Genomic DNA, 14783 nt, shown 5'->3' with positions numbered 1-14783 from the left:
TACCATATTTGTAACAAGAAGTTGGCTTTACAGCTTTAGCTATATGGAATATACAGGAGACTAGATAATGATCTGAGATATCATCGCTCTGCTGCAATATTTCAACACCACTGACATCAATTCCATGTGACAGTATTAAATCTAGAGTATGATTTCGACAATGAGTAGGTCCTGACACATGTTGTTTAACACCAATAGAGTTTAGAATGTCTATAAATGCTGATCCCAACAAATCTTTTTCATTATCAACATGGACATTAAAATCACCAACGATTAGGACTTTATCTGCAGTCAGCACTAACTCCGATAGAAGATCAGAAAATTCTTTAATAAAGTCTGTATGGTGCCCTGGTGGCCTGTATACAGTAGCCAGTACAAACATCACAGGGGGTTTATCATTAATACTCGTTTCTTTGGATAACGTTATATGAAGCACCATTACTTCGAACAAATTATACTTGAAACCCGACCTCTGAGAGATACTGAAAATATTTCTATAAATTGTAGCAACACCTCCCCCTTTACCTTTTGGACGCGGTTCATGTTTGTAACAGTAATCTTGGGGTGTAGACTCGTTTAAAGTAATGTAATCATCTTGTTTTCAATAAATGAAGAACTAGCCTAACCAAACACCCCTTTCAAGCCAACCAAGAGTACATAGATATATAGCCTAAATAGCCTGTTGTTCTATATTGGGGTTCTGTGTGGAATGAAGGTGTGATTATATAATCTTTTCCAATACAGCAAAACCTGTTGGTGTCTTTGTTTTTTTTCTCTCTCTTTTCTTATCTGTGCTTCTCATCCACTCTGTACAGTGCAGCTTCACACTGATTTAACTCTGCACAGCTAAATAAAACAGGCTGGGTGGTGCTGATTAAAATTTCTGAAATAAATATTTCTGTAAAACGCTTAGTTTGCACAGAAGAAAGCCCGATCTAGGACCTGCCCCGTACAGTTTAAGAATCGGTATACTGATACAGCAGCAGAGGACTATTATTTTCTTGAACGGAACAGAGGAAAGACTGATGACGTCACGGGTTCAGATTTGGTTGACCAATCGGCAGAAAGGGGCGTCTCATGACCGCCCACAAGGGGAAAACGAATTTTGAAGTCGTTTATCCGTTTTCTACCCCGTGAACCAAAAATTGAGAATTGAGCCAAAATCTTGTTTTTGCGCTTCTCTGAACAAACGAAATAACGAAAATAGGCGCCGTTTTCTAATTTTTCTACTATCAATATTAAATAAAAAAAACTAATGATCAGATGATACACGGACCGTCCGTGTACTTTTGCGTCAGTTTAATTTATGCCAGAAGTTATGTAAATGAAAAACGAAGTCGAGATGGATATGAAGCTTTTTAATGATGTATAGTTTGTGAAGTTAATTGCATTCTTTTACATTAAAACTAGCAGTAACTCTGAACTAATGTAAACAAAGAGCGCTGTGCACAGGTTAAGAGATTTTAAACAAGCACTATTAATGCACATTTAGTTAACCAGATGAAACAATACACATTTTAATGCTATAAAAGTGTGCACACATTGAGAGAAATAAACAGCAGATGTTCATATTAACAACTTCTTTAACTTGAGCAAACGCTGCTAATACACATATATATTTGTTAATAAAACGAAAGCATGCATGTTTTAAAGCTAGTGAATAAAAGGAAACGATCCGCCCGCATGCCTCTGCTCAATGACGGTGCCTGGATCAGCTGTGATCTGCGTCTCGGGCCGATGACGTCACTTCCAGGGAGGCATGCCCAGGCCTGTTGGACACGCCCCCGTCCCCTGACTCCACCCCCATGTCAAAACAGCGCCACAAAGTGAGACGCGCAGAAACGTGAAGCGCAAAGGGAAAACGGTATCGCAAGCTCAAACTTGACTCAAACGCAAAATAAAAGCTGCATTGCAAATAAATTAGTAGATATGGACATGGAAAATATGTATTGCAAAATCATTGCTTTTGCTCTGTTTTATTTATCTATTTTGCAATTCTTTATTTTTCTTGGCAAAACTTATTTTCTTTTGCAAAACTTTATTTTTTTTTGCATATATATGCGGCATTAAATTGACTCCATACAAATCCTATTCTACGGATCACAAATCAAGAAACTCGTACGCTCACATGTTTTGCTACTATTGCTGCAGCGAATATGGTGCAAAACACACTCACACACCTGCATCAAAAATGTGAAGTCGTGGACGAATTTTGTACATCCGGAAATCAGTATTTGAATCCTTGCAATGAGATTTGCACACTTGTAGAATGTTTTCTTACATAAATATTTTTTTTCTTGGATGCTTTTTCTAGCACAAACACAAGTACATAACGACAACGGCTTGAATCTGCTGCTACGAGTCTCAGATGCTGTTTTTCACTTGCAAATGACAAGTTTCACAAGACTCTCCTTTTGCACCACATATCTGTGTGACAAATGGAGCAAAAGTGATTTGTGCATCTGTAGAGGCAGCGGCGGCCCTCTGCAGAGATCAGAGAAGTTTGGCCAATCAGAAGAGCTAGTTTGGGCGCCTATCAGCAGCGAGGAAAAAGAAAAAAAAAACTTTCGCGAGCTGTGAGCATCTTACGGAGCGGAGAGCGGAAACTAATAAAGGTATGTTTTATTTTCTTACTTTTTCTGAAATCACTCACTGTTATACTGTACAGTATATTTGTTTATAGTTTAAATATTAAATGAGTTTAGCTCCAACCCTGATAAAACTCACCTACCTGTAGCCTTCTAGTAGTCCTAATCAGTGTTGGGCAGTAACTAGTAACTTTTAGTTACTGTAATAATATTACTTTTTGCAGTAACTAGTAGTGTAACTAATTACTAATAAGATGTCAGTAATAATATTACAGGTGCCATCCATAAAACAGCTTAGTTACTTTTATGGCTCAACACCGCTGATTTAAAATCCAACAATCAAATAATTCCTAGATTTATTTTCATAATTTTCATGACTCACACATGCATGTGATGTCCCCAGTGCAGCAGGCAAGCTTGGAATATGGAAAAGCTTACATTTAGCAGATAGAAATATTGCATTATATTGATTTTGTCAGGAAAAAAGATGATTTGAACACTGTTGTGTAAGTTGTGGCTGTACTTTACTCTGGCATTGCATCCCTCTGATCAGCATGTGCTACATTATATTACTATTATTCAATATCTTTTTGAAAAATTAAACCATTTCTTACAAACTTATGCGATTTGATAAAATACATAATGAAATGTATATGGTAATGGAGAAATTACAATTAGCTTCAAGCTGCACATGACAATTAATGAGATTAATACAATACTTCTACTTAAATGTCCCTATCAATCACTATTGAGTGTGTTGGTAATAACTTCTGACTGCAATCCAATGTGGATTTTGGTCAAATGATGAGGCAGAAATATGTTATTAATAACATTCTAGAAGAATTTTATCTGGAAGATACACAGACACAACTTCTGTGGGGTGTGAAGAAAAAGTAATGCAACTAGTAACTAATTACCGTTGCAAAGTAAAGTAACAATCGGTGTTGGGCTTGTTACTCAAAGAATGCAATATATTACTCATTACTAGTTATTCCTTTAAAAAGTAATATTGTTACTTTACTTATTACTTTCTGGCAACAGTAATTAGTTACATTACTTTTTCTTCACGCCCCACAGAAGTTGTAACTGTGTATCTTCCACATACAGTTATTTTAGAATGTTACTAATAACATATTTTATAGTTTGCCCATCCCTGCTTCAACTCACAAAGAGGCTTCATAAAAGATAAACCCGCTAATTAAATAGATTACTATGAGTGTCATATACAAGACGATTAAATATATTTGTTAATATATTTTTTACAAATTATGAACAAATGTACAGTATAACAGTGAGTGATTTCAGAAAAAGAAAGAAAATGTACCTTTATTGGTATTTGCTGCTGTCCGCTCCGGAAGATGCTCGCAGCTTTAGTTATTATTTTATTATTACCCCCTGCTCTTTCAGGTGCCAATGGATAGGCACCTAAACTACACTGTAAAGAGATTGCTGTAAATTTTACAGTAGCTGGATGTATTATTACTGTATTCTCATTTAAAGTTCCTGTATTGTCAATATTAGTACTGTTTAGTTTATTTAAAATTTTTACCTGTATAAAACAATCTAATTGCAGTACAACACTGTATACCATATTATTTTACAACCCCAACCTCATAAAGATCACTAACTCATTAGCATTTGTCTTTATAATATTCTTTTTAATTGTTGAACATGTTCTTTTTAAAAATACAAATTACAAATCTTCATCTCCAGCATGTGCTAGCTGAAAAAAGGCATCACCACAGTCCCCTGGGGACTTTGTGTCTGCAGCATGGCAAAACAGACTTCACAGAAATAAAAATACAGTAAAAAATTGTTTGTATTGCGTTAAATTTCAGTAATATTGGCAAAGTTGACAAGCTCTCTGATGAAAAACACCATGAGGGGATTCAGGCTGATGCTTTGTCTTTGCACCCTCTTCCCAGAATTCCATCTGATCTGTGACTCTGAATGGTACACCACCAGGGTTGATACTCGGAATGAACCTGCAAGAACAAGAAAAAAAAAATATTTAAAACAAGTGTTTACAGAATTTTCCCTAACTGCCAGATTTTGTGCTGTATGCATTTTGAGATGAATAAAAACACTATATACTCTCTGAACGCACCTACAAGGAAGGTGCATAATTAGTTGATAATCCATCACAAATCATTACATTTATAATACATTACTTATAATGCATTCCTGTAGATCAAACAGTAGGTCAAAGTCAAGTCAAGTGACCATTACTTTATATAGTGCTTTTTACAATGCAGATTGTGTCAAAGCAGCTTTACAGTATTAAACGGGGAAATAGTGTGTCGAGATAGTGTGTCATTCTCCTCTGGCCAGACGAACCAGCAGGTTGTTCCATGCTGCAGCAGAGTCAGATTATGCAGAGGACTCATCTGGTTCCCGTGGTCCTGTCCCAATGGCCGTCTAGGAGACCAGGGTCTTCACTGGGGATCTGTCTCTGGGGCTCATCTAGATGTCCTGGTCTCCGCTGAAGTTCAGGGCTGTAGAGGTCATCTCTAGGTGCTGATCCACCGTCTGATCTGGATACGGACTGGATCGGGTGGTTACGGTGACCTCGGAATAAGAAAGAAACAGACTAATATTAGCGTAGATACCATTCTTCTAACGGTGTATCGAGTACTTTGGGTGTTAAGGGAAGTGTAAACCGGTTCTGGTTGACCTAATTAATGCAGCCTAACAATCCTTTAACAGATTTGAATTATAGAAGTGTATTAGTGTGTTATGTGTACGCCAGGATAAAGAGATGGGTCTTTAATCTAGATTTAAACTGACAGAGTGTGTCTGCCTCCCGAACAGTGTTAGGTAGATTGTTCTAGAGTTTGGGCGCTAAATAGGAAAAGGATCTGCCGCCCGCAGTTGATTTTGATATTCTAGGTATATCAAACGGCCAGAGTTTTCAGAACGCAGTGGATGTGTAGTACTATAGTGTGATAAGAGCTCGCTCAAGTACTGAGGAGATAAACCATTCAGGGCTTTATAAGTAATTAGCAAGATCTTAAAATGTATATGATGTTTAGTAGGGAGCCAGTGCAGTGTTGACGGAACCGGGCTAATATGGTCATATTTCCTGGTTCTAGTAAGAACTCTAGCTGCTGCATTTTGGACCAACTGTAGTTTGTTTATTAAATGTGCAGAGCAACCACCCAATAAAGCATTACAATAGTCTAGCCTCGAGGTCATATGAATTAACGTTTCTGCATTTGACATTGTGAGCTTAGTGTTATATTGCTGAAATAATGGGGTTGATTATCAAGGGAAAAAAAAAAAAAACTAACTAGTTTACTTCGGCTAACTTACCAGTTGATGTTATTCCCGTAACAATAGCAATCACAAAAAAAGCCTCCAACTGGAATGTATTGCAGATGACATGATCCAGACTACAAACTAGAAAATAATAATAATAAAAAAGCAGTAATTGAAAATACTGTTTGGGTAACTTAACTCAATAAAAATGTGTACATAATGCAGCACAGTTTGCTTTGCATTAAAGCATCTGGCAAAAGCATGAATGTAAATATAATGTAAAATCAAATGTATTTTGGGTTACCTAATTTCAATAAAATTGACAGCTGGCCATATTGTGATTCTGCCCTTCATAGTCAGCATCCCTGTTTTTGCTTGGAGCAATCTCCTGTAACAGAGTCACAATCCTGTTAGTGTTATTTTAGTTTATGGCAAGAAAAAAAGAAAGAAAGAAAGAAAAAGTACCATACAATAACAGAACTTACAGGTTATAATAAAATAAACAAATAAACAAATAAACAAATAATATTTCTTAGCCAAACTTCCCATATATTGCTAGTCCGTTCCTATACAACCCGTTCTGTGGGTTAGTGAGCAGCAGCCAGTGTCTAATTCAGCTAATATAGTAGTTGATGGCAGCTCACTCACCTGTTGTTACCACCTCTATGATTCAATCACAGGAAAAGACTCCAATACACCTCCGTTGCAGGTGACATTACCAATAGATTAAAACCTGAAAATAAAATACAAAAGATGTATAACAGCGGTGTGTCTTAACTCATTTTTCTTTACTATTTTCACGTTAGCTCGCTGTTATGTAACGTCTGACATAACCTGCGATAAAAAGGCAGTGTAGAATTATGCTTCCCTGATTAAAAATTTACTTCGAATAACTGATTTTAACTCAACTTACCAGCTGATGTAATCACTGTTGCGATGGCTCCAAAATACACCCTCGACGTTGCAGACGATAAGATCCACAAACTTGATCATAAAAAACCGAAGAACTATAAAGAATAACAAAAACCGGATACAGTGTAGCTTCTGATTGGCTGAACTTCTCTGATCTCTGCAGATTGGCCGCCGCTGCCTCTACAGATGCACAAATCACTTTTGCACCATTTGTCACACAGATATGTGGTGCAAAAGGGAGAGTGTGCGAAACTTGTCATTTGCAAGTGAAAAACAGCATCTGAGACTCGTAGCAGCAGATTCAAGCCGTTGTCGTTATGTACTTGTGTTTGTGCTAGAAAAGGCATCCAAGAAAAAAAATATATATGTAAGAAAACATTCTACAAGTGTGCAAATCTCATTGCAAGGATTCAAATACTAATACGCGGATGTACAAAATTCGTCCGCGACTTCACATTTTTGATGCAGGTGTGTGAGTGTGTTTTGCATACATATTCGCTGCAGCAATAGTAGCAAAACATGTGAGCGTACGAGTTTCTTGATTTGTGATCCGTAGAATAGGATTTGTGTATCTGCAATGAAGGATTCGAGAAGGTGTATCTGTTGTGTTGTGTTTGTGGGAGAGAGAAAAAAATCTACAAGTTTGCAACTTTTGTCTGTGGCCTCAAATTTACTGATACACATGTGTGACTCTTCTCTACAACTACAAATTCTGCTGTCACGGACGCTCAGTTGTTTTGCACCAAATTTACCTTCATACCCACCCTCCGGACAGCCACCTCACGTCAGTGTGCATTAGCAGAGTGTGGTAATCAGTGCCTACCTCCGCAGAGAGCAGTGAATAACCGGGAGTTGGTGGCTCTGGCTTTCACAAAGTTCATGATTTTTACAGCCACCTTTAAAACTCCATGAAGACTGGGTTCCATTTCTTTTGTAGAAAGCAGTGCATTGAAACGGCAAGGGGTAGCGTTGGAAATGAAGTGTCCCCAACTAAGCAAGCCAGAGGCGACAGCGGAAAGGAACCAAAACTCCATCGGTGACAGAATGGAGAAAAAAACCTTGGGAGAAACCAGGCTCAGTCGGGGGGCCAGTTCTCCTCTGACAAGACGAACCAGCAGTTCAATTCCAACTGCAGCAAAGTCAGATTGTGTAGAGCAGTGGTTCCCAAACTTTTTCTGCCGTGCCTCCCTTTTGCAGAATAAAAAAAATGAAGGCCCTCCCACCCCCACACATACACATAAACACACCTCCAGGAGGATTTGTTTGAAACATTGTAATTCATTAACACAAATTCAGTGTGACAACTTACTGAAAAAATAAATAAAAAAACTAAATAAGAAACTAGTCCCTTTTAGAGTAGAAGCATTAAAAGTAAAGCATGCAGCTTCAACATTATTATTATTATTATTTTTAACTATGTAACAGTATTCATTGTTTTCAACAGATTTTCTCAAACTCGCCTCTGCACAAAAATCGAATTATACAGATATGCCTCATCATATTTTCTTCTCTTTGTTGTAGTTGTGGGGCCTCATTTATAAAATGTTGCGCAGAAACCATCCTAAATTTGATCTTACGATCATTTCTCAAATATGTGTACGTTTGATTCATAAAATGAACGTATTTAACAGAAAACGCGATACGCGTCTCTTTCAGATGTGAAATCTATGTATCGCAAATGATCTTCAACTTGCACGCAATTGAATGGTTTCAGCTCTCTGCCTTGAAAACGACTCCTAATTAATGTCATTAACATATAAAATATTACCAATCATCATAATTTACTCCGACAATAAAAAGTGCGTACGTCTGCTCAGACCCTGACGTGACGCTAAGCACTTTTCCACGTCAAAGACCGTCTTTATAAATATGAGCGCTGGCGTGGATTTAAGTGCGCACACACTCTACGATCAAATCTGAGCGTACGCACGCTATATAAATGAGGCCCGTGATGTTTGAAGTAGATTCATCATCTACTTTATGTTTACCTGGCACTTGTTGTCTTTTCAAAAACTTGTCCATGGTTAGAGCAGAATGCGTCATTCATTCATAATTTTATTCGGCTAACGGCAATTCTCATTTATGATTAATCAATTGCACCATCTAGTGGTCTGTTATTTAACGACAACAACCGCTAGAACTGATAACAGACCGCTGCAGCGGTACTGCGTAGTCGCCTTGAGGTAATAAAATATGATGAAATTAATATTTTCTGCTCATTTATTTACATATGTGGCAAGAAGCTGTAATTACCAAGATAATTTCACAGTGGGGTCTTGTATCACCCTGAAAACATTTATTTTTACATACAAATCTAGGGATGCACCGAAAAGAAAATTACTGGCCGATATAATAATAATAAGTCATTTTTGTAAGACTTTTTAAATTTAACTCAATTTTAATGATACTGAATTTAAAAATCACAAGCCAATAAAATAACCACGTTTATTGAAAGTAACAATCAAATTGGACAGAAAATATAGCCTATTAATATTAAATATCAATCAATATATTACTTTTATTCAGTTTTATTAAACAGAATTGGATATAACTTTTTTTATAGACCTACAAAGCTATTATTATCAGAGCATAGCGTCACGAGAGGGTGGCGTCATTTTACCACCGTTGTGCAGTACAGCTGTACTACAGCATGTTACATAGAAAGTATACAAGAAAGTATACATAGAAATTTTCTGTTGGCGCATTATTTGAGCGGACTTTGCTTTGCGCACATTCATAGAGCGAAATATTCAGCGGAGTGTCACGACGACAGTGATTAGAGAGAGAGAGAGAGAGAGAGAGAGAGAGAGAGCGTGCTGAATACTGCCGGGCGGCGCGGCAGATATTTTCGGCTCATTGGACCGTTTTTCTCTTTTGAAATTTCGGTGCATCCCTATAAATATCGGCTGACTGTATGTACACTAGCCTTGCCGCGCCCCCCTTATCATAACTCCGCGCCCCCCCTAGGGATCGCGCCCCCCAGTTTGGGAACCACTGGTGTAGAGGACTCATCTGGTTCCCGTGGTCTTGTCCCGATGGCCATCTAGGTGACAAGGTCTTCACTGGGGATCTGTCTCTGGGGCTCATCTAGGTGTCCTGGTCTCCGCTGACGTTCAGGGCTGTAGAGGTCGTCTCTAGATGCTGATCCACCATCTGATCTGGATCGGGTGGCTACAGTGACCTCGGAATAAGAAAGAAACAGACTAATATTTGCGTAGATGCCATTCTTCTTACGATGTAACAAGTACATTGGGTGTTATGGGAAGTGTTCCCGGTTCCAGTTGACCTAATTAATGCAGCCTAACAATCCTTTAACGGATATGAATATTAGAAGCATATTAGTGTGTTATGTATACGCCAGGTTAAAGAGATGGGTCTTTAACTCTCTGGAGTTGGCTGTATCGCCAGCGATACCAACTAGTTTTTTTTTTAAGATCAGTGCAAAAGACACTCAAAATACTCTGTTGATTTTGGTCACACAAATAAGTGTTATACATCAATCAAAACTGTTAACTGTCTACTTTTTTTTGTGTACACTCATAATAACAACACAACTTTGTGCTTTTGGAAAAATAAGAAAACAAACAGGGTGCGCTTTCTGTCTTCTCCATCTCCACGAACTGCTTTTAGAAACGCGTCACTAAAATGAACTGTAACTCAGCAAATACTCAACACAGAGACATGGGAGTTATATCTATAGAAAGCGTCTACTTTTTTCTTATCGAAAACAAACATTCTGTGATGAAGTAATCCGTATGAAACCAACACGATGTTCAGTCTTTCCCGTCTAACTCATTATCTCTAATGAAATCCTGCTCACGCTGTTCATATGTAAATAGCCACGTGGGACATACGCACGTGCAAACGCCCAACACAAACAAAGAGCGAGGAGATCCTCATCGCGGCTACTGTTCGTTTCTGGAAGAAGACGCGCTGAGTAAAGGCAGGATTTCCCTCGAAAGAAGAACACGATTTCATCCAGTAGAGGAGATCAACCTGATGAGTAAGTAATGTTTCTTTTTTGCATTAGTTAACGTTTTATTGTGACAAACTTGAACAGATGTACTAGTTGGGTTGTTCCCAAACTACAACATGATGAATGCTACGCATCTAAGAATGTTTAGACAATGTTTATTATTAATACTCGGTTCACAAATCGATTTTAATAGTGTGCTAAACAATAATAATTAGTTTCTCAGATATAAAATCCTTTTTTATAGTACAAAGTACATACTTTTATTGTACAAAGCATGCTTGAGTCTGTAGCTACAGAATCATATCATAGGCTACTATAAAATCATACATACTAGACTATATGACTACAAAATCATAGTTGGGTTTTTCCCAAAGTATAATTCCTGACTACAATGTTTGAAATAGTGTAAAACAATTTGAATATAATTTCTTACGGCACGATGATGTTTTGCTGCTCCATACAGTATAAAACAATAAAAGTAATATGAGTGTACACTGTAACATGATGAATGCTATGAGTCTAAGTATGTTTAGTACATGTTTATTATTAATAGCTTACTCTGTTCAGAAATAGATTTTAATAACGTGCTAAACAATAATAATCAGTTTCTCAGATATAAAATTTCTTTCTTCTTTTTTATGATAGTACTGTTACAGTGTCTTTTCTAATGAAGCGCACGACGAAGGAGTAATGTCCAAACAGAGTCTTTTAATATTAATCCACACAAGAAACAGAAATAATCCAGGAGCGAGGGGTAGCAAACACACAGATCAAATAATAGCAGACCAAGAACCAGGGGAGAACACAGGCTTTAAATACTAGAAGTAATCAAGGGGAAACAGAAACAGGTGAGCTAATTAACTAATCAAGGGAACTAAGGAAACTAGGTCAACGTAATAAGTACAAAGCATGTGTGAGTCTATGGCTACAAAACACATATATGTGTATATGTACACGTATATACACAGATGTTCCTGATATTAATATGCTCACAAATGTTTTTTTTGATTGTTTGTATTTTGAGTCAGATACCTGCACCACAGATGAATCCTGATGTCTCTTCAAACTGTTTTCCTCTGAGAGCGCCGTACCAACATCAGATGTTCAACTACACTGATATTCTATGTTAAAACAAGCTCCTTTTCTACTGATTATGTTTTTTCTTCTTGAATCCATGAAAAGAAGTAGAAACACTTAAATAACATGTAAATATCAGGTATGATTTACTTGTTTCACTTGTTGAACAGAATCTGTTGCAGGAATGACTCAAAGTCTGTTCACATCTCTGTGGTTAGATCAGCGTTCACAATAATGTGTCTTTGACCTTCATTATGTATGTTTTGATTATGCTGTGTTGTAAATAAAATACAAATAATAAAAAAAATAATAATAATTTTTTCCAATCTCCTCACATTCTCTCTTACCTGCCTCAAAGTCACAGTCACACTGATGGGCCATTAGGGGCGGGCCCTTTGTCTCTCAGGTGAGACTCACTTAAGTACAGAGACGCTGCATTTTTGGACTTGGGGGTAAGGTGTTGGAGTGGTGGAAAAGTCATCAAACTGGGTTTACCCTCCTGGCAAACCTTGCCAAAACTTACATGTGCATTCCTGGTACCAGTGTACCATCCAAGTGTGTGTTTAGCACTGCAGGTGATATTGCCCATGCAGAACGCAGTGTCCTCTCTCCTGAACATGTTGATCAGTTTGATTTGTTTAGGGAAAAACCTCTCAAAAGAGACCACTGCAGCACAGCACTTGTTTGAATGTTAGATTTTTTCATTTATTTTATTTTTTTCTACAACTAGATTACCTCAGTGATTTGCACTATTGCACATTTCATATAAGACTGGAAGACTTTTGACTGTTGCCATCATAAGCTTGATTGATTTCATGTGACTTCATTGAAACGAAATTGAGTACTCACTCACTTTTCTGAGGTGCTCCTGTGGTTGAACTTTGTGTGGGATGTCTTCAAGGCATACTTGTGAGAGCTTTTGCACATCATCACTAGTCCGTTCAGCTGGGCTGAGAGCTTTTTCGGGGACTTGGGGTTCCTCAACTAACTCTCCACTTTCAGTTGCTTCTTCATAAGCTGCAGTCTCCACTAATGCAACAGCAACTGCCTTTCTACTTTTGAGATGATGTAGACACTTTTTTCTTTATTATATCCGCTTCTTGTTCAGCAAAAGGCAGCTGTGCACATGCTGCTTCAGCCATAGCTCTTGCTCTGATAGCTACAGAACCAATGGAAGACTGTCTGCTTCTTGAGGATTGTGTTGATTTTGACAATTGACTTGCTATCAGCACTTCTTGCAGACATAACTTTCTGATTGTTGCCCTTCAGTTTCATTTTCTTGTACGGAGTAATTTGTTTGATTGCCTTAACTCGTACTGTTTCCCTGAGTGTAGACTCAGTGATGATGCGCAGTATTGTCTTGTGCTTGAACCTGTTGTTTTCTTGTCTTTTTACTGTACTGTACTGTCCTCACAATGCATTGCTCTGTGAATCCAGTTAACATGAGGGATGAAACTCCAATAATGCCTCAATGTATACCTTTTCTTGGGTTTAACTGAAATTTTCTTTTTCCCTTTTATTTAAGCCTATTCTAAAACTGAAAATACCAGAACACACAAAATAGACATATAAATATACAGATGCACTAAAAAAAAAAAAAAAAAAAAGAAAAGAAAAAGCTAAAACTACTGGCAGGTAAATTATGCATTTCCGAAAGCAACAATGACACTTTCTTAATATGAAAATAATAACTTTCAGTCACTTACAGACAAACAGTGTCCCAGGAACAGCATTAAGAGAAAACTTAGGTGCTCCATCTATCAAGCCATGTGCTCTGGCTAATCCCTGTTTTTAACTAAACAAAATGGCTGCTACTAGATGGCAGTGTTACTCAAACAATAATTTCAAAATAAATGTCCTGATAAAGTCATAAAGGTGGCAACACAAGCCCTGTTACAATATTACTAAGGCAAGATGCACTTTTAAGTGTGTGGGAAAATGTATGGTTTATTCAAACACCCTAAAGCTTAAACACAATCTCAGAGATCATTTATGTTCTTCACCTCTCTGCAGGCTGTGGAGCTGCAGTATTGGAGAGGAAGGCTGTGCTGCTATGATTTCAGCTCTGACATCAAACCCTTCACACCTGCGAGAACTGAATCTGAGTGATAATAAACCAGGAGACTCAGGTGTGAAGCTGCTTTCTACGCTACTGGAGGATCCACACTATAAACTGGAGAAACTAGAGTAAGTTATTGAGCCAGTGCTTTCATTTATTATATTATATTAAAGCAGATCTTTTAGTGTATTTTATCTTTCTCTTTATTTTTACAGTATTTGACTAATAACAGTCACACTCATAGTGGAAAAAAGCTCTGAACAAGTGAATCAAAACAACATTTCCTGAACAAGATTGTCATCTGGATGAATGCAGATACTGATCCAGTAGTATCATTTGTGATATATTTAAGCTGATTTGTTTCTTACTGTGTATATTTTAAAAGTGATAATGTCAATATATAATAATATTTTTGAGTTCTAGGATTTTTAACCCTCTAAGCACCAAAGTCGCAAAATTGCAACAAGACGTCATACTTCATTAAACAAACTATAGTTCTTAATATGGTGTAATATCTCATTTGTATTCCCTACCACTAGATGGCAGATATGTAGTACTTCGATTCTAGACCAAAATTGTTCGAGGAAATAGCAGAGAAAGTGAGCTATCGTGTCATTGATGCGGAAGCAGTTCAGTTCATAGCATCCGAGTAAATTGTGAGATTTGTGAGAGAAAATCGCCAAATGGCTAATAAAAAGTTGTACTGTGAGGATGTGTTGCATATGTTATTCGCCTATTCTGACTCTGAAGGGGAATATTTGCCTTTGGAAATGACGATCAGCCGTCTAATGATCGGTAACATCTTTGCATAAGCAATGGCGCCACCGTAAATGGCGAGAGTGTTCACGAAGCACCATCAAGTGATCATTTCGAGCCTTGGGGTGGCAGGGGTGGACGTGGTCTTAGTGTCCAT

The 14783-nt window shown here is 37.5% G+C and overlaps 1 protein-coding gene and 1 long non-coding RNA gene across 6 annotated transcripts in view; one reads left to right on the top strand and one right to left on the bottom strand.

Annotated features, from left to right (window-relative positions):
• The window catches only part of LOC131530555 (NACHT, LRR and PYD domains-containing protein 12-like), a 79039-nt gene extending 64460 nt beyond the window's left edge, over nucleotides 1-14579 (top strand). For all 3 annotated transcript variants that reach the window (XM_058760892.1, XM_058760890.1, XM_058760891.1), the window contains 2 exons: nucleotides 13825-13998; nucleotides 14086-14579. In XM_058760892.1, the coding sequence (XP_058616875.1) occupies nucleotides 13825-13998; nucleotides 14086-14092 (181 nt within the window). In that variant the 3' untranslated portion in view covers nucleotides 14093-14579. The remainder of the gene's footprint in view (nucleotides 1-13824; nucleotides 13999-14085) is intronic.
• On the bottom strand, nucleotides 3737-8363 carry LOC131530557 (uncharacterized). 3 transcript variants are annotated; one of them, XR_009268424.1, is made up of 5 exons: nucleotides 6760-8363; nucleotides 6495-6579; nucleotides 6151-6234; nucleotides 5901-5987; nucleotides 3737-5156 (listed from the first exon to the last, which is right to left on the bottom strand). It is a non-coding gene; the product is annotated as an uncharacterized LOC131530557 (long non-coding RNA). The 3 variants fall into 3 exon arrangements; XR_009268423.1 differs by having other exon boundaries at nucleotides 6495-8363; XR_009268422.1 differs by having other exon boundaries at nucleotides 6151-8363.
• Nucleotides 14580-14783: the final 204 nt, after the last annotated feature.

The sequence above is a fragment of the Onychostoma macrolepis genome, chromosome 22, assembly GCF_012432095.1.
Source record: "Onychostoma macrolepis isolate SWU-2019 chromosome 22, ASM1243209v1, whole genome shotgun sequence".
In the NCBI taxonomy this organism is placed as follows: domain Eukaryota; kingdom Metazoa; phylum Chordata; class Actinopteri; order Cypriniformes; family Cyprinidae; genus Onychostoma; species Onychostoma macrolepis.
This window is presented reverse-complemented; position numbering and strand designations above follow the sequence as displayed.